This window comes from Protomyctophum parallelum (genome assembly GCF_964188405.1).
Source record: "Protomyctophum parallelum genome assembly, chromosome: 10".
NCBI lineage: Eukaryota > Metazoa > Chordata > Actinopteri > Myctophiformes > Myctophidae > Protomyctophum > Protomyctophum parallelum.
This window is the reverse complement of record NC_139704.1, coordinates 40,235,236-40,258,078: the sequence shown is the minus strand read 5'-3', so window position 1 is coordinate 40,258,078 and position 22,843 is coordinate 40,235,236. Positions and strand designations below refer to the sequence as shown.

The following is a 22,843-nucleotide window of genomic DNA, read 5'->3' as shown; positions in this document are numbered from 1 at the left end:
CTTTTTGGCGCGGTTCTGGAGACAATTACACACACACACACACACACACACACACACACACACACACACACACACACACACACACACACACACACACACACACACACACACACACACACACACACACACACACACACACACACACACACACACACTTGGTGCATTCATAGATAGATCGATAGATAGATATTGAAAATTATATATATATGCTGCTACAGTACATGTTTGCACTGTAGCAAAAAAAAGCTGCAATTGATGGAGGGAGGGAAGTGTTACTGAAACGATGTTGGTGCTTCTTGCACCAACAATCTTTTTTTTTTTTACTTTAATTAATCTGCTCATAATATCGGCTATCGGCTTTTTGATTGTCCACTAATCTGTGATCGGATATATCGGCCAAAAACCATATCGGTCGATCACTCGAAACTTGTAGTTATGTTAAACACATTCACTCTCAACGACGAGTATACTCATCTTTTCAAATAGCACTGTAGCCTACTCACCTTTTTAATGTTTTAATGTTTTATATTGATTAAGTTAGGTCACGCTCGTATGCAACATATGAAAGCCTCCCGGTTGATCGAGTAAGCAGGCAATGAACAGGAAACAAGATTGCCACTCCCGTCCACCTCCAGTTGTTTACAATGTTTCAAAGCTTTTATCTCAGATTATTTCCCCGGATTCCGATTTAAATCAAAACAAGCAATATTCACAGCCGATAACTAAAGCGTCGCTGATCACGGTTACAAACTTCCTGTATTCGGGTGAATGAAAGAAAAAGATCATGGGAGCTTTAATACCTAATTAATACCTGGCAGGGGATTTAATAAGACTACTAAGACAGTAAAGACGCAAACCTCTTATATATTTGACATGTGTGTTCCGTCTGTGTTTGCTTGTATCAGAGAGCATGAGCATCGAGACTTTTGCAGCTGCGTGCATAATCAGAGAAAGTGCACTTGAATAGGGCTTGGGCTGATGGATTTGCCGGTTATGGTTAGGCCAGGTTCAAACACCAAAGTGCTGCCCCAGCCCAGACAGCTTGGTGGGGTGCCGCTCCAACCATAAGAGCCACTAGTGCATTGACAAGATTGCCCTCCCATTTTACCTAAGCCACTTTTTTACTTTTTTAATACTACTCCACAAATTCTACTCCACAAAATCTCACAAGTGCAATTATACTTGACAGCTTTGGTTACTAGTTACGGAACTTTGCAGATTTAGATTGATGAATACAAAATGCATTGATCAGTTATCATTATGATACATTATAGTTGAAGCTACAGTACCCAGCAGCACAGTAAGTAATTAAAATCAGCCTCAACTTTTAAAGCAGAAACATTAACGTGATGAACACATGAATGCATTACTACTAATTACAATCCAAATGATTGCGAAAATGTACATTCTGCATAATGAGTACTATTATGTTTGGTACTGAATATTTTGATATACAATACTTTTAATCAGGTATAAGTCTGACCGTTCTACATTTACTTTTAACTTAAGTAAAACAATCAGAGTACTTCTTCCACACTGGCGTGCCGTGCGGAGAGTTCATGTGAGGTCATCCGTTCAGTACAGTCTGTGTACTGTAAGTAATGATGACTAAGCAATACTATACGACTGCTTGACGACCTTTTATTGGCACAAGAACCAGTCCAATAAATCTTCTAAATGTGGAGGAATAAGTCTTAGTGCACTCTCTGATAAGACAATCAGTACAGCTGCCCCGACAAGGACTTTAATTTGGAAGCGACGTTGCACAGATAGTCTGACTGTAAAAGCAGTGTCTCAGGAAAGAAAGAAAAGCGCTAGTATTATCAGCCCTAGGTAGTACTGAATATGAAACTGTCAGAATGTGTTGAACATTGTGTGAATGTACTCTATGTAAATGACTTTGTTTTCATTCGATTTTTTTTTAACAGTAACAAATTATCATGACATACAGTATTAAAGTCTCATTTAAGTTATATTCCCTTGTGCAAGGAAAATAAAGAATCCACAATGGATAAATAAATGAAGAAACCCAGGGCCGGTTAAACCACTTAGTTAGTAAACTAATACTTAGTTGACAGGGAACGGCTCTGTAATCCGCAAATCTTCCCAGTTTCCCACTATGCCAAATCCCGAAAATGCGTCTCAGAATGTGGATGATAGGGTTCATGTGGTTAGATATTTAAAGGAGTGCTGCTCTACTCAACACCTACGCATTTCCCTTGTCTGGAACAGTTTCCTTAAGCTACGTTGTGGGAGGGGGAATTTCAAAACATTTTCTTTGTCAGCTATAGTGAGCCAGATGAGTTGGGTTCCCCCGCCTGAGGCTGTCTTTAGACCATGGATAGGAGTAAAAAAAATAGCATACTATGTAAAAGTAAAGTAGTTAAAATGATTCCACTCAGCACAAAACCCTATGGATATTGAAAAAAATATTTCATATGAATCCATTTTGATATACAGAATAATATTAACTGTGCTATTAAATTCATGCAGGTGAAGTGATAAATGGAGTATATGCCTTGTCCTGCGGTGTTTGCAGGTGTAGAGTACCGTCCCTTTGATAATTTCTCTGTGCAACTAATGTATCTTTCCGACAGACTTTACAAGCATACGCTGCACACAATGTACTGTACCTTAAATTACTAGCAGACTTGGTAAAAGCACACATCCCCATTGAAAGACATGACAGTCAGTGGTTCATTAGTGTGAGAGAAGGCTGCTCCCACATCTAAATTCAAATCAGCATGCTTGTTTAATGCGCTGCTGACTTGCAGTGCTGTTGAAGGACTAGCAAGTTTGAGCAATAATTTCACAGGATGTTGCACACCTTGGGGGGCTTGCTCATACTAACCAAACAAAGAGGGCCTAATCAAAACAAATGAGAGCCAGCTCAAAAGTAGAGAAACTGCAACATGGGAGCGAGCGCAGAAGAAATGGAGCAAAGGATGGGAATTACTGCGTAGGAAAATCAAGCAAGCAAGGAAGTAGGCAACAAGGGAGGTAAACGAAGGGGGGATACAGTAAAGGCTAGTAGACAGCCAAGCGTATCCGCCTTGCTGATCTTTCTGAAGCATATTAGCATTAAACCATCATTGCTAAGTGGCCTTGTGCTACATATTTACCCCGGCTCCAAGCTGGCTGATAGGTCTGCGCTCCTTGCCCTCCAGTAGTTGCGTCACCATAGTCCCATAACGTTCTGGTTTTGTTCCGGTTCTCCTTCCAGTTGAGTCCAGACCACTCCCTGTGAAAGAGATCAATAGAACCAGAACAACAAGACACGGTGAACGATTGCTGATGATGGGTTCGAGGGTAGGAAGGATACTTCTCAGCGATTCTGACAGACAATGCCTTAATACCTTGTTAATGACCTTGTATTGACTGTATACGTGAGGACCCTCTCGAAAACGAGATATCTCAAGGGCTATTCCAAATAAAGAATTTCAATCATACCGCTGTGGTTTTGTGAAACGTGAACCTGTGAAAACACTGTGCAAAACCCGTGATTGAGCAAAAAAGGTCTACCAGGCAAGCAAACACAGGGTCAATAGTGCTGTGCACATGTCTCAATAATTCAAAAAACATAGCAGTAATGATTCAGGCATATAAAGGCCCACTGTGGCTTGCCAGCTACGGATGTAATTCACTGCGCTGTCCTGCTGCAACGGAGTGAAGTCTCAGTGCTCTAGTGAGGAGCAGTAGTCTGCCCCAAAGGATGTCTGTAATATGGCCAGAGACACAGGAAAGCATATCAATAATAGATACACTCACTCAAGGAGGAATATCAGGAACTCAGCTTTTACAATCCCTAGAACTGCCAAGGAAATTGCACCCCACCCCCTTTCTTTTTTTTTTCAGAGATTCTGTCAGAAATAAAAAGTAATGTTTTTCCTTTTCCTTCTCTGCGACTTTCCTCAGATCCACCCCTTTTGACTTTCTCCTAAACTTCCCCTGAACAACTGCTCACAGTGATCACTTGCTCAGAGTAAAAGTGAATTTAGCTTGACAGAATCCAATTATGCTAATTCCCAGAAGTTGAAAAGGCCATCTGTTTGAAACCACATGCTATATGGGACATAATATATACTGTATACTGTACAGTATGTATATAGCTTGCCAATATCTGCAAGAAGATAGCACATGATACGCCATATCAGCAGCTTCAAGCGGAGCGTGGGAATAATAATCAAACTCCCCTCTCCCCCCCCCCCCAGCGTCTCTCCCTCTGTCCTCTCTCCTGTATTCTCCCACAGACCACTGTGGCTGGCTCTCTCCCATGAGGCTGTGCGCCTTGACTTGATGATAAGAGGGAGGGGAGGTCCGGGGGTGGTGGTTGGGGGGAGGGGGGGGGGGGGTCGCGGGGTCCTGTATAGCCCAGGACAAAGCCTCCGGGAGAAGCCGTGAAGCGATGGAGCAGAATGTGAAGCTGTGGATGAATGGACAGTGGAGGAGTGGCGTAGGAAGGGGAGAAATAGGTGCAGTTAACCAATTTGGACTGAGGTCGATTAAAAAAAAGGCTTCAAAATCCCCCCCCCCAAAAAAAAGTTTCTATGTCAGTGGTGCTCAACCTTTTTCATGTCAAGGACCCCCAGAATTATCTCTATTGGGCCACGGACCCCCATCTCAAAATATGTAGTTCCAGGGACCCCCCAGAAGCAAATATTTTAGTTAAAAATGTTCGCTCTGAAATATATATTCAATTCAATGATTTGCGCCACATTTTAACGGCTTTTCAAAAATAGCAGACCTACGAGCTTGTAGATCTGCTATTTTTCAATAGCTAAAGCATGACATAATGCTTAAAACACCAACAGGGGTTCCTGCCCAAAATGGGTTAAAATAGCTGATCTACAACCTCACGAGGTGTCAATGTAGATCGGCAATTAAAAAAAAAAAAATTAAATAGCAAAATATGGATAATTTTTGCCGGCGCACAAGATAGCTAGGGCCCTATGGGTTCAAAAGGTTGAGAATCAAATGTATGGGAACCTGGAGATGCTACAGCATAGAGAGACCACATAACATGAGTTACAGTGCAGGCCTGTTTGTTTAACCTGAACTGTGAAACCTGCTGGAAATTGGTCAGCAGGCTCTCCTGAAGAGAGCCTGCTGACCTCCTGAAGAGACATAATCGGTCATATTTTGGGAACGCAGATGTAGGAAGATGAAGAGTTGTGATGCGCTGCATTCATAAATTACATCCAAGTGATGTAATTCTAACATCTGTACATTACACTGTGCCATTAATGTGTATAAATTCTGTCCTTCTGCCTGTGAACAAAATGGATGGGAGTATTTCCATTAAACTTGGTGGGAATAATAATTTTTCAGGCATTATTTCTTACACAGAACTTTGTTTTGTTTATTTTTTTCAGTGTGTGAGGTTTTCTTTAATAGACTGACTTGGTCCTCATTTTAGTGGTGCAACCACTCCAAGGAACAGCAATGTCCGTCCTAACCTATGTGACTATGTTTAGAGTACCAGTAGGGGCAAAAGTGGCGCTGTTGTGTTCTTCAATTTCAAAATGCTGTCTTGTAGGCTGATGCTTACATTAGCTTACCATCATAAAATGGTGTCATGCATGCGCCAAAAATAGCATATCTACAGTAAAAGTACACAAAGCAAAATATGGCTAATAGCCAGTTTAGGCGGCGCACAAGATAGCTAGGGCCCTATGGGTTCAAAAGGTTGAGAATCAAATGTATGGGAACCTGGAGATGCTACAGCATAGAGAGACCACATAACATGAGTTACAGTGCAGGCCTGTTTGTTTAACCTGAACTGTGAAACCTGCTGGAAATTAGTCAGCAGGCTCTCCTGAAGAGAGCCTGCTGACCTCCTGAAGAGACATAATCGGTCATATTTTGGGAACGCAGATGTAGGAAGATGAAGAGTTGTGATGCGCTGCATTCATAAATTACATCGAAGTGATGTAATTCTAACATCTGTACATTACACTGTGCCATTAATGTGTATAAATTCTGTCCTTCTGCCTGTGAACAAAATGGATGGGAGTATTTCCATTAAACTTGGTGGGAATAATAATTTTTCAGGCATTATTTCTTACACAGAACTTTGTTTTGTTTATTTTTTTCAGTGTGTGAGGTTTTCTTTAATAGACTGACTTGGTCCTCATTTTAGTGGTGCAACCACTCCAAGGAACAGCAATGTCCGTCCTAACCTATGTGACTATGTTTAGAGTACCAGTAGGGGCAAAAGTGGCGCTGTTGTGTTCTTCAATTTCAAAATGCTGTCTTGTAGGCTGATGCTTACATTAGCTTACCATCATAAAATGGTGTCATGCATGCGCCAAAAATAGCATATCTACAGTAAAAGTACACAAAGCAAAATATGGCTAATAGCCAGTTTAGGCGGCGCACAAGATAGCTAGGGCCCTATGGGTTCAAAAGGTTGAGAATCAAATGTATGGGAACCTGGAGATGCTACAGCATAGAGAGACCACATAACATGAGTTACAGTGCAGGCCTGTTTGTTTAACCTGAACTGTGAAACCTGCTGGAAATTAGTCAGCAGGCTCTCCTGAAGAGAGCCTGCTGACCTCCTGAAGAGACATAATCGGTCATATTTTGGGAACGCAGATGTAGGAAGATGAAGAGTTGTGATGCGCTGCATTCATAAATTACATCCAAGTGATGTAATTCTAACATCTGTACATTACACTGTGCCATTAATGTGTATAAATTCTGTCCTTCTGCCTGTGAACAAAATGGATGGGAGTATTTCCATTAAACTTGGTGGGAATAATAATTTTTCAGGCATTATTTCTTACACAGAACTTTGTTTTGTTTATTTTTTTCAGTGTGTGAGGTTTTCTTTAATAGACTGACTTGGTCCTCATTTTAGTGGTGCAACCACTCCAAGGAACAGCAATGTCCGTCCTAACCTATGTGACTATGTTTAGAGTACCAGTAGGGGCAAAAGTGGCGCTGTTGTGTTCTTCAATTTCAAAATGCTGTCTTGTAGGCTGATGCTTACATTAGCTTACCATCATAAAATGGTGTCATGCATGCGCCAAAAATAGCATATCTACAGTAAAAGTACACAAAGCAAAATATGGCTAATAGCCAGTTTAGGCGGCGCACAAGATAGCTAGGGCCCTATGGGTTCAAAAGGTTGAGAATCAAATGTATGGGAACCTGGAGATGCTACAGCATAGAGAGACCACATAACATGAGTTACAGTGCAGGCCTGTTTGTTTAACCTGAACTGTGAAACCTGCTGGAAATTAGTCAGCAGGCTCTCCTGAAGAGAGCCTGCTGACCTCCTGAAGAGACATAATCGGTCATATTTTGGGAACGCAGATGTAGGAAGATGAAGAGTTGTGATGCGCTGCATTCATAAATTACATCCAAGTGATGTAATTCTAACATCTGTACATTACACTGTGCCATTAATGTGTATAAATTCTGTCCTTCTGCCTGTGAACAAAATGGATGGGAGTATTTCCATTAAACTTGGTGGGAATAATAATTTTTCAGGCATTATTTCTTACACAGAACTTTGTTTTGTTTATTTTTTTCAGTGTGTGAGGTTTTCTTTAATAGACTGACTTGGTCCTCATTTTAGTGGTGCAACCACTCCAAGGAACAGCAATGTCCGTCCTAACCTATGTGACTATGTTTAGAGTACCAGTAGGGGCAAAAGTGGCGCTGTTGTGTTCTTCAATTTCAAAATGCTGTCTTGTAGGCTGATGCTTACATTAGCTTACCATCATAAAATGGTGTCATGCATGCGCCAAAAATAGCATATCTACAGTAAAAGTACACAACGGGTCGATGAGACATGTTCTGAACTATTTTGGCGCGTGATACCATCGTACCATGAAGTAGAAATCAGGCAAGGTCCAATGCCATCGTTTTTTTAAATGAAACTGAAGGACAATGACTCCAAATGTCTTTCCCTCAACTTCACAACAGTCAGTCGGATGGCGCGTGTTCTGCGGTCTCTCAGAGGGGCCCAGATCCCCGTTTAACCACTGTGGGTAAACAGGCATGAAACGGGACCTCCTGGCTCTTTATGGGGCATTTCGGCACGTGCCGACAGTAGTTCGTTGATTTTAGTGGCGCGTGAAAACCACTTTGGATGGAAGACGCAGCGTGATGAACTTAAGGCCACAGAGTACAGCTAGCCAAAGGATCATTAAAAGGTCTCCATAAAAGGATTGTCAGGCAGACGTCTTGTTAATAAAATGCTTTCAACACCTCCACTGTCTCTCTTGCCATTTATTTAGACTCTCTCAGACAGTGAGTGAGCTTGTGTTCATTAAATGCAAAGAGGAGACTGATTGAGCCAGTGTGTGCGTGTGTGCGTGCATGCGCACCTCCGAGAATGTGTCCTTGTGCAGTGCATGTGGGACCCAAGTTGAAAGCAGGGTGATAATTAAAGTGTGTGTATGCATCTGACGTCTATCATTGCTCCCCTAAAGAACATTTTCTTGGAAGTGAAAGAGACTTGACTTTCATGATCATTCTCATGGGCTTGATCCTCCCTGGGAACCTTTGGGATTTAAAATAAGTCTGGCCGATTCCCAGATGTTTTCTGGTGAGTATCTTGATTAGTATACATCAACCACACACACAGTCATATCTTTCCATATTCAACACCGGGGCAAACTCAGCTGCAGGCTGCACTTCTAAAAGAAAATATAGAAACAAGTCTAGCCTACTTGGCAGCCAGATGCACTTTCCTTGTATGACCTTGCAGACTATAACTTTGAACAAAGCTCTATATACTTTGTTGGATGGAAAAGTAGCTCATCTACAAGTTCACAATGTGACACATTGAGCTTGTAGATCTGCTATTTGAGTATTTTTGAGTGGTGCAACCACTCCAAGGTACAGCAATGTCCGTGTTAACCTATGTGACTATGTATGTGTATGTATGTGTGACTATGAGTACCAGACAGGGGAAAAAGTGGCGCTGTTGTGCCAGAAACAGAGAGAGATAGTGCTGCACTGTTGCCTGCTAATGAGAGAGAGAGAGAGAGAGAGAGAGAGAGAGAGAGAGAGGGAGAGAGAGAGGGGGGGGGGGTAAGGGGAGAGGGGAGTTGCACCACTCAGTTCACACAGGTGTGATTTTTTGTTGTTACTGTGGATGAAGCCAACTGCAGAAGAACTGCAACAAGGAGAACTGTGATCTCCTGCTGTGCCATGCATCTCCAAGCTTCAGCTGTTTGAGTAATTGGCTGGTAAATAATAAATTCAAAACGTGGCGGTACGTCTCAAGGCCAACTCTGCTCAGCATGGGGAGTGTCAAGGCTGACGAATTGGTAACAAACAGACTACAGTGGGGTGCTGCGTGTACATACAGTTACAGTATGCTCAAGACCACCTCCCCCTCCTCATTACTGACTCTCAAAGTGATGCACAAAATACAGGTTTTCTGTGTTTTCTGACACACACACACACACACACACACACACACACACACACACACTTAATTAAACAGAATACATTGTCTTTCATTCACACCTGATATATAATATGCCCACTCAGCAATGTTCCCATACAGGCTGTCTCTCGACAAGAACAACAGAGGCAGGAGGGTGTAAGGGCCAGAGCAGAAGGGACAAATAAGGGACGAAGGACATCAAGCGAAAAGTAATTAGTGGCAGAGGGAGAACAGAGAGAGAGAGAGAGAGAGAGAGAGAGAGAGAGAGAGAGAGAGAGAGCGGTGTGTTGTGGGTGTGGACTTCGTTGACATTAAGGAAGTATTTAGACAGGTACATGGGTATCTTGGTGGTGTATTGAATCTTGTGGACCAGACCCATTGCAAGACGCTGTAGTCTGTCGTCAACTGTCAAAGTGGGCAGGGGTGAGGTGGGTTCGGTTTGTTTTGGGCGGTCTGGAGCCTTGTTTTAAGGGCCTTTGAGGTGCTGTGGTACCAAGAGGTGCATGCATGGTCGAAGAAACCTTGTACAAGGGCTCCTGTTAGGGTCTTCAATGTGTTTTTGTTGACCAGTGAGGAGATCCTGTATAGGAATCTTGTTCTTTGGTTGACTTTTTTGATTACGTTAGTGGCCATTTTATCACCGGAAAGAATTGCCTCTAGGATGCGACCAAGGTAGGTAATTTCATCTTTTCGTGTGATAATATTGTCACCCAATCTAACCAAGAAGCTATCTGCCTTGCTGAGATTACGATTTGATCCAAAGAGAATGGATTCAGTTTTCCCCAGGTGTAAAGATAGTTTGTTATCAGTGAGCCAGGTGCAGATTCTACCGAGTTCGGAGCCGAGGGCCTTTTCAACCTGCAGTTTGTTCCTGTCTGAGACCAGCAGTGCTGAGTCATCTGCGAACAGGAACAAGTTGTAGTCACAAGCTGATGTCATGTCGTTTACATATATTATGAACAGTAAAGGCCCTAGTATGCTTCCTTGTGGAACTCCACAGCTCCACCATCTGTTCTCTCCCCTCCAGGTAGGATTGCATCCAGCTCACTGATGTGCTATCAAAACCAATTACTTTTAGCTTGTTAACCAGTATGGAGTGGTTCACAGTGTCAAAAGCCTTTTCTAGGTCCAGCTTGACCATGCCGCAGTATTTGCCAGCATCCACCTTGTGTTTGATGTGGTCACTCAAATAGAGGAGGCATGTGTCAGTGGAGTGGGATGTTCTGAATTGAAATTCGTACATAATTTCTTTTGTGGTAAAGATACTTTTCAACCTGTTCATAGACTATTTTTTCCATCACTGTCGAGATGGAGCTAAGAATAGAAATAGGGTGTTAGTTGCCTGGGTCTAATTTGCTCCCTTTCTTGTGCAGGGGGGTATAGATATGACAGTGATCAGTGAAAGTTATTTTTTATAACAATGAATTAATGTATAAAGTGCTTGTTTAACACAGTCATCCAATTACATTTGCAGGTTAACCAGAAGGCTCGCCTTTAAACACGCATCGCACCCTCATCGTTTTTCGCCGACCACATACAGTACCTAGATTTAGGACCGTTAGGTTAGGAATAACGCTAGGTTTAACCATTTAGGCATAGTTTACTGAGGTTACATTTAGGAATACCAGCCAGAGAACGTTCTTATCTAAAGCGATTTACAATGTGCATTACATTAACGAATGAAAGATACTGTGATGCTTTCAACTTTCATGTCAAAGTCAAACAAGGGAATGCAGCTCAGCTAAGATGAACATGGATAGATTATCTACACAAAATGTACAATAAAATAAATTCTCAATATTCAGATGTAGCGTGTATACCAAAAATATTATACAATATTTAGTACAGTTTAAGTGAACTTGTATGAAGTAACAGTTCCCAATGGCAAACATATGTGGCCCATATGTTTGAGTAAGTTAAGTTATATTGCCTTGACTACAGTACAAGCAGTAGTTATAATCATGTGCTTGAGACATTTATTTTTGGTCCACAACAACATTTGTTTGAAATGAACATGGCATTTTCTCAACCACCACAAACATACAGCATGAGTCATTCTAGACACAGAGAAAATGATGCAGCCATGGTTCTTACTGTGAAACATAAAAAATACATTTTCTATCATAATATTTAGACGGTGATTTGGCATGCCTCTGTATCAATTCTCCCCAGCATGTCATACTAGACTCAATAGGCTCAGCTGGAATATACATTTAGTTTAAGAACCGTTGTTAACTTGACAAACCACAGAACATGAAAACAACATTTTTTTTTTATGCTTGGCTGTTTTTGAGAGCATTGCTTCTCCTAGTCGGGAACCAAAAAATGGGAGGTGAGACATTCTTACAAATCTGCAGAGAATCTCTGTTCTGGACATGTAGCTCTTGGGAATGAGACATCAATTCTCAATGAGATTTGACCAGTCTAATTAAAAATGTCACAATTGGCAAATAATCAGTGAGAATTGCTGATCTACAAGCTGACAATGCACCGCAACACAACGAGTTGTCAGCTTGTAGATCAGCTATTTTCGAGAACGAGTTTTGGTGTAGACGGAAAAAAGGAAGAGGAACAAAGACCTGCTGTGAGGGACCCCAGTCAACAAAGTATAGGGTCGAAGTGGTTAAAACATTGTTCAATTAAACATTTGTTCCCATTGTGAAACCTGTTGAGAACCACTTGCCAAGTGGGCAGGAAGAGTGGAAGTGATTTGAGGGGGAGAAGGAGTTGAAAAGGGCATAAACAATGGTGTTGTGGTGGGTAGGAAGAAGGATGGTGTATCATCAAGTTCATGATTCAGTTGTCTACGTGGCCTTGGTGATTGCAGAACTGCTGCTTAAGACTAGAATACTGCTGCATTAGACTAGAAAACTGCTGCTTCTCTCCACAAGATATTTGAGGAATAAATATGATAAGATGTTTTCCTCTTTTAGGTCAGAGTGGAATGTTACAAGCACCTTACCAAGGCGCCCTGTGCCTGTACACTTCCAATTACAGATTCCTTGCAAAAACATCACTGACCTAAATATGGCAGTGTATGCAACCCACATTTTGCCATTAGAAACGGAATGGAGGCTTTGTAAAGTGATACAGCTCATAAAGAACTAACCTGCTTTAAAGATGGTCTATCTTTTGAACACCGACGACATCCAAGGGGATGATCTTAGATTCATCCGATCAGCAAAATGTTCTCTAGATGTCTTTCATATTTGGGTACTGTTTTTTTATCTTAAATTCACGATGGCCAAGAGTCTACATTTACCATTTTGTCCTGGTAATAGACACTTTATTGCATGCAACATATGAAACTAGGGGATTTTCATGATTCTAAATGTTTGTTTTGTGTGCAAAGTGGATGTGTTTTTTGTGCAAAGATAATGCTTGGAATGGATTTAGAATCATGAAAAGTCACATGCTACTTAAAGTACTTAAAATTATGAAATTTGGACATTTTTGCCTTATGTAGGATGTTAATAGTATGGTGGTCACATATTATGCTAATAACTTGAATTTCAAACTTTTAGTATTAGACACCTTTAGAAACATATAGGTGAAGAAATGTCTTGGTAACGATGTAGTTCCCAGATTTTCATACGTAGGTTTCTGTTTTCTGAATATTAGCTTGTATTTTGTAGACGTAAACTGATCTACAATAAGTCTAAGATCCCCAGTATAGGGATGTTGAGGTTAACCTCAAAACATCTGAGACTTCTGCCTCACCCTGTGTGTGTCCTAACATCTGTCCTCTCACACTGGCCTCCCTTGACCTCCTGTAGGTAATGACACTAGTTGCTTTTCTTTGCTAATTGGAAACAGTTGTTCAAGGTAGTATACATTACATGTATATACATGTGTATACCATAACCATATTGAATACTTGATTCTGGTTTTGGCCAATCAGAATTGACGTATATTTCAGATATACAAAGTGAAAGTGTCTATGTCAAAGAGTGAATTGCCCCAAAATATAAGCACTGCTTATTGTGAGATGGGAGTGAAGAAAGCAGAGGGATACTTTCATTTTGCCTACTTTTTACCATTACTTCTTCTCTCTGGCATCTACCTTCTCATTGCAGAGTGATAAACCTCTGCAAGAGTGTGGTAATTAGAGCTGAGCTTGAGCGGGTGTTAATGCTACATGTGGGACCCTCCTCCTCCCCCAATTCCAAACAGGCCAGCCCATTATAGGTCTGATTGGATAAACACAAAGGCCAGTGGATCATGGTGAGGTAATAGTAACAGTAGACTCCTCAGTCTGCTGCACCACTAGAGCCCTTGGGGCTCAGGAGGGTCCCTAAGGCCTGAGTTATACTTGGTTGTGTCCATCGTTTTGCGCACAGAAAATAGCCAATATGCAAGCTCGCACTGTGAGCCTCTTTGGATATGTATGCCAGTGGTTCTCAAACTGGTGTCTGGGGACCCCCAAGGGTCCTTGAGAGCGTTCCAGGGGGTGCCCAGCAAAATTAGGAACTAGAAAATCACACCTGTGTACTGTGAAGTGAGGAGCGCTCTTATCATCGTACATCAACAGGAAGAGACACATATGACGTAAATTTGTGTAGGCTGAAAATAGCCGATTTGCTCGTCTATATGACGTAAATTCTCCATTCATTGTCAATAGAAATATAATATTTGTGTAAGACGAATATCTACACTAATAGCTGAATATAGGAAAAATCTTGAAAAATCTTCCCTTATGATTGTCCCTGGCACAAACTCCTTTCAAATGGGGATCTGCGGCTAAATACATAATTAGGCAAAGACAGACAGTGTGTGAGGGATGCATGGACTTTAGTTACATGCACACATGTATGCTTGCGATGCCTTGGTGCTGCTTATCACAACCAACCCTGCAGACATACAGTAGTAATGCAGGAGGAAGTGTTGACTTAAAAAGCCAATTTCCAGCTTGTCCTTGGTTAACTTGGGCATTATGTCTACTTTGGGGATTTCACTCATTTCAGCCTGGAGTATTCAGGGATTTATCACACATGCTGGGCCACCTAATAGTCAGCTCAGCTGTGCGATAGAATGGTCCAAGAATCTTCACTGGCACAATCATTATTTGAATCATATGAAAAAGACAGATACACCCATGGGTCGTATTTTTGTAATATCTTTAACAGAGAATATCTTTTTGGTCAGATTGACACAGGCCTTCAAGTGCTACAGAGGCAATGTGCAAAGCAAATACAGCCTCAAGGGTGCCATTTTGAAGATGCGTTTTACAATGGGGTAATACATAAATTGCCCTCGCTCTGCGCACAATCGTATTATGAAAGGGATATCGGCCCGTGTTGAACGCACACACATATGGCATACGGCGTTCCTGAATATTTTAGCATTGTGGGAGTGTCCATATGTTAATTATTTTCGCTTTGCGCAATTTGCTATTAAGCCCCTTGACCTAAAAACACTCAGCGCATAACGATTAGACATGGGTCTGACCACCTCATAAACACAAAGAGCAATGTTTGATTTCACACAAGCGCGCAGTTGGTACACAAATGCACGTGCATGGGAAGTTTGGGAACACATGAACACACACGCTACTCCACGTCCTGACGTCAGTCAATCACGGTCACAGTATAAATACCACCACTCTCACATGTCCAGCCTGAGAGAGAACAATGGAGTATATACGAGTACGAGAGACGCCGCCGCCGTTCTGAGAGAGTCTACAGACAACGAAGGAATTACTTAGGATTGACAGGTATAAGGCCATAGCCTTCTTCTTCTTTGTTATTTGGTAATCCAACTTCATGAAGGCTGTGTGTGCGACTGTGCGCACGTGTGTGTGTGTATATATATATATATATATATTATTAAAAAAAAAATAGGCCTATATTGTTATTATCTCACAGAGACGCAATGCAGAGCTGAGCTGCGCCTCTCCCGTCAGGCAGTAACCAACATTTGCCATTTGGTCAGCAACGACATCGAGCCCGATGTCACCTGTCCCTTTGCTTTGCCAGTTGCTGTTAAAGTCAGTGTTGCACTATATTTTTATGCTGGTGGTTCATTCCAAAGTCACCTCAGCTCACTTGGAGGAATGTCACAACCTTCCGTAAGTCTGGCTATACATGCGGTCACTAAAAGCCTCCTCCGACACGCCCGTGAGTTCATCACGTTTCCCACAACACCTGAAAGCCAACATAGGGTGAAACAGGAATTCCTGGACAAGTATGGGTTCCCTGGAGTTCTGGTGCCATAGATTGCACGCACATCCAGATTCGGGCTCCGGATGTGAACAGTGTAGCCTATGTGAACCGTAAGGGAACCCATTCCATCAATGTCCAGGTAGTTTGCGATGCATTTCAATACATCACAAGTGTATGTGCAAAATTTCCTGGATCAAGCCATGACACCTACATCATGGATAACTCTGTCATACCTACAATCTTCGGGAGGGACCCCCCTCCTGACGGGTGGTTGTTAGGCGACAATGGTTATCCTCAAAAAACCTGGCTGATGGTGCCATATCAGGGGCCAACAACGGTGCGCGAGTTCTCTTTTAATAGAAAACACTCACGGGCACGTGTGGTAATCGAGCGAACATTTGGCGTGCTCAAAAAGCGATTCGGCTGCTTGGACAGGTCAGGTGGGGTCTTGCAATACACCCCTCAAAAAGTAGCATCTTTCTTTGCCGTATGCTGTGTGTTGCACAACATATGCCTGCGTCATAGACTGGTGCTAGAAGGCTTTGATGAGGAGAGGTGGTTGGAACATTACCGGAGAGAGCAAGCAGAGCTGCATGTACCTGCAGCTCCAAATGATGGGGTTGAGAATATAGTGCAGCGGGCAAACGCAAAGGCAGCGAGGGACCAGGTGGCAGATGATCTGGTGCGACGCGGTCGCCGTTAGTTGCCTGGTAAGCAAACTACAAACAGATTATTATTATTAATAATTATTTTTCTTGTGTTCAATGTGTTCAAGACTCTGTCCAACATTTTACACCAAAATCTAGACCCAGATCCCTTAATGGCTCTCCTTGGCACTGCTGGAAGGGATGACCTTCCTCTAACACGCATAGAGTGTCGTATGGTCGACTTTGCCTTATTGCTCGCTAGGCGTGCCATTCTGCTCAAATGGAAGGATGCTGCCCCGCCCGTGCTCTGTCAGTGGCTTCGTGATATAATGTCCTGTCTCAAGTTGGAGATGTTAAGGTTTTCAATTGCCGGCTCTGAAAAAAAGTTTTACAAAACCTGGGGTCAGTTTATGACATTCTACCACAACACACAAACAGTATAGTGTGCCGTGCCTATGCCTCGGCCACGCCAACCACAACTGAAACAAATTCTGTTCTGCTAGTAAAATCTGCTTTATTATTTTTATTTACATTAGGCCTAACAAAAAAAAACTTTGGTTTCCGGTTGCCGACCGACTCTATTAAATATGCGCGACTCATATTATTTTATTGGCATTTGGTGGGGGAAAAAAAAAAAAAAAAAAAAAGCTCAGAATACGACCGAGTCCGAGTCCGACCGAGTCTTTGATCATTAAAATTATCTTTGATGAGACCATCGGGACGCGCAAAGTCAAAATAAAGTTTTCTTTCGTCTAAAATATCACGTGCGCAAATGTTTTGGAATGCGTCATCGCGAGGTGCATGGTAGGCTACTTGAGGTTGTAACTCACGTTCCATTTCCAACATTCTAATGGTTTCCAGCGATTTCCAGGGGTGAGTAAACATCTTTGAATCAAAGTAGCAGCGATCCTCTGAAGTGACGGAGCATGTCCAATACTGTCCTCGTTAACAAAGTGCAACTTTTTCATCATTCACCGTTGGCTAACGTTGTGCAACAGTCCAGAACAGAGCTATACAATATTATGAAAACTGTCAACTTGGCTATAATCTACTAGGCTACTGTAGGCCTACATTAATCATTGCCTCTCAAACCCACATACCACGCGTAATGTGCGTTGCCTAACCAAAATAACAGACATACAAACTATCAACATGCCGCTCGATTGCGTGTCGACAGCTTGCAGATCTGTTCTTTTGGGCACACATGAGGCGCGCTGCGCTGCGATGCGGAAATTAGATTGCTGTAGTCTACAGCGCTACGATTTGGAAACCAAATAGCTGTAGCCTACAGTGGACTGTAACATTGCTTGGTCAACTATATTACGTGTATGCAGTGAACATTAACATTAGCGCTTTCATAGTTATATGGAGCATTTACCGTGGTGACGTTGATTTAGGTTATTCACCCAGCTGGGTACAACGAGACAGCAGTGTCTCGTTAAGCCCAGACGCTTCCAAAACGAGCTATTGCTGATTAATCGATGGGCGTATAGAACATTTAAGCATATGGCAAGTTAACTTAAGTTATATACTTTGATGCTGAACACTATTCGCAAACCAGAGGCCAGACAGCGGTAGCAAGTTCAACAACCACCGTTCTAATCTGTTTGACCAACCACCGTTCTAACACTATTCACTTTTAAGCTGCATACTGTATATCAGTATTTAGAATGGACTTAATAGTTAAAGCTCCTCATTCTGAATTGAGCTCATCTCATACCCTGGGGTAAAATGTTTTATTATTTTCAAATCCTGGTATAATTCATTCACCAGTCAGTATTCTTTGTTTTCCAACTCCTCATGCCATTGGTTGGTTTAAGTTAATTTGTTTGATCCAGGGATAGCCAGTAGCTCTCTGCTTCAAAACACAAGTTCATGTTTCAGCTTTATTACTTGAAGATTTTTTTTACATTTGTATTTATTTTTGGTATGTGAGTGATGCAGCACTTTACTTTGGTTTGGAGCTAAATGTTTAGCTGTAGGCATACAGTGTTATGTGTACTTGAACCATTCATTATTTAAAAGATGGTATTTCAGGCAAATATTGAAGTTATTAAAAAAGAAGCCTATCCATCATTGCCGTAGGAAAATAAATAAAAAAATCCCATCCTTCCCACGAAAAAAAAAAAAAAAAAAAAAAAAAAAAAAATTCCTTGCTACCCATCCTTCCCACGAAAAATAAAATAAAAAAATAAAATAAAATAAAATCCCTACCTACTCAGCCCAAAAATGACAGCCAATCGGAAACCAAAGTTTTTTTTTTTTAGGCCTTACATTAATTATGTATGCATGTATTTCGTGTGTGTGTATATAGATTTATGTATTTTCCGACTATCCTTGGGATTGTGGGTGGGGGGTGGGTGGGATAGGGGATGGAGCTTTATTTTATTTTTTATTTTTTTTCATATTTGATATGTCTCTGTCTAATGCTTGCCCCTGGTTTGTTTGTAAAAAAAGAAAAAACTTCAATAAAAAGATTTTGAAAAGAATAATTATTTTTCTTAGCCTATCGTAATTTTGATTTATTTCAGACGGGAGACACCAGCTCACAGTACGTAGCCTCCACATACTGGCATGCATTCCGTGCGTATATGGCCCTTTAGGCCTACACTCATTCCTGCAGAGCAGAGGAGCTGATCGAGGAACTTCAACAAGCATTCAGGTCTTTATTGCACTTTTTATTCACTCATTTTGTAATCTTTCGTTTTTATATTTGGCAATTTTTTTTTGAATAGATTAAAAGTGGTTAGCTTGTTTAAGGTGACTTTATTTGGATTTCGGGAATAAGAGTGACATTTAAGTTTGGAAACACTTTGTAGTTTGAAGTAGGCCTACTGTGGACATTTGCTGAAATCATGCACACTTTTTTCGTACAATCAAGGCCCTCGCCGGGAAACAGCTCCGAGACCCTTCTCTCGATGTGCAATTGCAATTCACATGCGGAGGTGTGTTTATTCTGAAATAAAATAAATGCACAGAAAGCTGTTCCATTTTGCCAGACTATTAACGTCTCCCTTGTCTTCCTGTCTGCAGTTGAACTTAAACCAGATGACCTGTTCTTTCCTTGAACACATTTGAACTTGAGTTTCACTCGCACAGAAAACGGGTAAGCTTGTATTTAGAAATATTTATTGCAAATAATAATGACAGCTTTATTGCAGTAAACGTATAAAAATAAATAATTTAAATAATATAAACATGAAAAAAGAAAAGGGTGCTCGTGCATGAGGTCAACATTAACCTTTTTTGCCGCCTCGGCCCACGCAGGCGTGGACCTCGGCCACGGGAACGACCAGGAGTCGGAGAACTATAACGGCGACGGGCTGTTCTGGTGTTGCTGCTGGGGGAAGAGCGAGGTTCCGGTGCCGGTGGTGCTGGTGGTGGTGCCGATGGTGGAGCTGGAGGTGCGGGCGGAGGTGGAGGGGCTTGGGCCGTCGGAGGAGGGTGCCTTAACGATGCCGCATGAGCGAGCCGCTCCCACGTTACAGCGCAGCGCTCCATGGCATTAGCGCTGCGCACGAGCGCTTCGGTGGCCCGCTCATGTGAGGCAGCCGTCCCAGGGTGTTCTCAAGCATTTGGAACCCCGCCTGCTGTATGTCCAGGAACGGGCGATCCTCGTCCCTGGACAGTGCTCGACGGGGTCCCCGCCTGAGACGACTCGCGGCCTCGGTCGTAGGCACACTCCCCGACGGTCCTTCCCCCGGATCCACCTCCTCCTCCTCTCGCTCTTCCCCCGCTTCTGGCTCCGACTCCGACCCGCCAACCTCCTCCTCCTGGTCGGATACAGCAGCTACGTTGGAGGCGGCCGAGGAGCCATCTGTGGAATTAATATTATGAATGAAATTAGCTGCATTGTTTGACTGCATTCGTTGCAATACATTTAAGTTTGGAGATGTGTGTGATGGTGTCTCATTCCTTTCCAATGGGTAAATGATGTTAGCTATAGGCTATGCATAGGATCCACATGTGATTTCTCATTGTGAGATTGGCCATTATTATACTATTTATTAGCCATGCTATGTTACCGAGATGTGTATTCTCCCACATTACACCACCTGGTGTATAGGCCATGCAAATTAAAACTGAAGGCAGCGAAATCCAACGAAGAAATAAGGAATTGGGATAAGATAACCACACGAAGAAAAAAAAAGAAAAACACATGAATCTTCTGAAATCCAATTGTTAAAAAACCCCGAAAGAAACTGATGCCTTCCACTCTTTTTGGACTTATAGCCAATAACCCGTTTGATATTATTTAATTTCAAAATATATCTATAGCCATTTCCACCGTATATACGTGTAGAATTTACTACACGTGAATTTAGACAGGTAGTTGGCTGCAAGCTTGTTGAAGCTGACAAACATTGCAGTCCATGTGGTTATTATCTTGACCAATTTAAAAAAAAAAAATTGCGTGGCATGCATGCGCCTATACACTCGGCCATCATAAACCAGGTGGTGTTAATTTGGGAGAATGCTCTCCACGGTTCCACCCCAAATAATAAGTGGAATTGGAAGGAAATTTAATTACCAGATACCCCGCCGACCTCAACCCCACCGAAGCCCTCTATGCTTTCGGTGCAGAGGGTAGAGGCGGCGAGGTCCTCGGCTGGTGTGAGAACCTCCAACGTAGCTGTTCCTCCTCCCGTGGCCGACTGCTGCCGTCGGTTTGCGGTGACCTTTGGATTGAATAATCTATTGTCAATTTTTAATATAAGGCAATAGGCCATGGAGAGCCACCTCTATTAATCCCCAAGCCATTCTGGTCAATGTCAATATTCAACTCAAGTACTCAACATACCTTCTGTTTGCTCGTCCTCCGGAGATCGGCAAACCTTTTTTTTATTTGTGCCACACTGCGGGTGACTCCGGAGGACACACAGACGGCCGCCTGCACCTCAGCCCACGCCTGCTTTATGTGGTCGAGGCGGGGAGGCAGGGAAGGAGTCCCGTAAATGGCCTGTTGACGTCGTTTGACCTCATGCACGAGCACTCGAACTTCTTCGGCGGAGAACCGAAGAGCCCTCCGCCGGTTTGGGACGTCTTCAATGTCCGCCATCATAATAGCATTGCACAGACCGCAGGTGATCAGCTGACTTTTAAAGGGAATGGCATAATTGGCTGGAAGGAGAAAAGGCCCTAAACACACCCATGACTAATTCAAGGCCGTTTTGCGCACTCCACGGGGACCGGGGTGTCAAAAGCGCTTCTTAACCAAAATTGCAATATGACATAACACACGCCCCCAGCTCATAAAACTGTAATATGATATGTAATAGTATATGACTTGCTTAATGGAGCCCCAAATGTCTAAAATGTAAGCTTTCAAACCAAAATGGTATTTCAATTAATATGTTCTTTTCTCAGTTGTTAAATAGCTACAGATCTTGAAAGCCTCTACAGTTCAAAGGCTAAAGGTTGAGGAGCACATCTGGATACAGCCCACACTCATGAAAACAATTGGGAATCATCTTGTTTCTGTACTTGCTATTGATGAACATCATCGCTACTGCACAGTGAGCACACCTCAAAAGTCGCTTCATTGACTTCAGCTTTGTACAATTACACCCCCCTTCCCGTATTGCACCTCAGATCCTCTCATTGATTGGAGACGAGAGCAATTTGCAGTCTGAAAATCCCAGTGCAACATCCATTTCCATCCTGCATTCGTACACTTATTTGTGTATCAATAACTAGGTGGTCACAGGCAGCACCCCCCAACCCCCCGAAAACACACAAACAAACACTACAAAATTGTTTCTTCAGCAGAACACCCTGGTGGAGGATTGGACGGGGAGTTCTTGGAAACATCTGGCTTAGAATCCATTCTTATGAGTGTCGTTGGGACTTCAGAGCTCTGCTCCCCCAACGCGAGCTAACATGAGTACTGTATATTCTGAAAATGTTCCGTGAGCGATCCACGGCACCATTTGCTGTCCAACGCCAACTTGTCTGGGACATGATGATGTGACGGCTTCCCTGCCCGTTTTGAATGTGCCTCTCTTTGTAGTGCTCTCTTTCCCCTATTCTAGCCCTTCACTGTCTTACTCTATCTCTCTGCATTCTTCCTCCCCTGCTGAAGACTTAAAATACAAGGAGTGTCCCAGCCTGTGGCATGTGTTTGTTCATGGCGGCGTGGCACACTACCATACCGTATTCTAAATACTTACTCCGTCAGACGACAGTGTTGTGACTCGAAGATAGCAGATCTAGTACAAGCCCAAGCCTGTAAGTGTAAATCGTCTATTTACGATGTGCTACTCAGGCTTAAAGCAAAGCGGCAGCAGCGAGACGAGCAGTAGGATGCTAAATCACCCAGTCTTCAGAATGCCTATCGCTGACCGCTCATCTGGCTGCGAGAGGCAGACAAGGGAAAGGGTTATTTCCTAAATGGCTTTAGCTGGGGTGGGGTGGGGGTGGGGGTGTCATGTTGGAAAGGTGCTATACAAATAAATAAAAATCATTCATTTAGTTGTCTCAACAGGGTGACAGCCATGCATCATTGTCGTTCTCCCACACACACACACACACACACACACACACACACACACACACACACAGAGGGGGGCATGTGTGTGTGTGTGTGTGTCTGTGTGTGTGTGTGAGTTACATCCCAAGAAACAGTG

The 22,843-nt window shown here is 42.6% G+C and overlaps 1 protein-coding gene across 1 annotated transcript in view; it reads right to left on the bottom strand.

The window, feature by feature from the left end:
- Positions 1–22,843, bottom strand: part of adam12b (ADAM metallopeptidase domain 12b) — a 127,806-nt gene that overhangs the window by 101,247 nt on the left and 3,716 nt on the right. Inside the window, exon 2 of the mRNA XM_083775238.1 lies at positions 3,123–3,241. Coding sequence (XP_083631364.1) covers positions 3,123–3,241 — 119 coding nt within the window. The remainder of the gene's footprint in view (positions 1–3,122; positions 3,242–22,843) is intronic.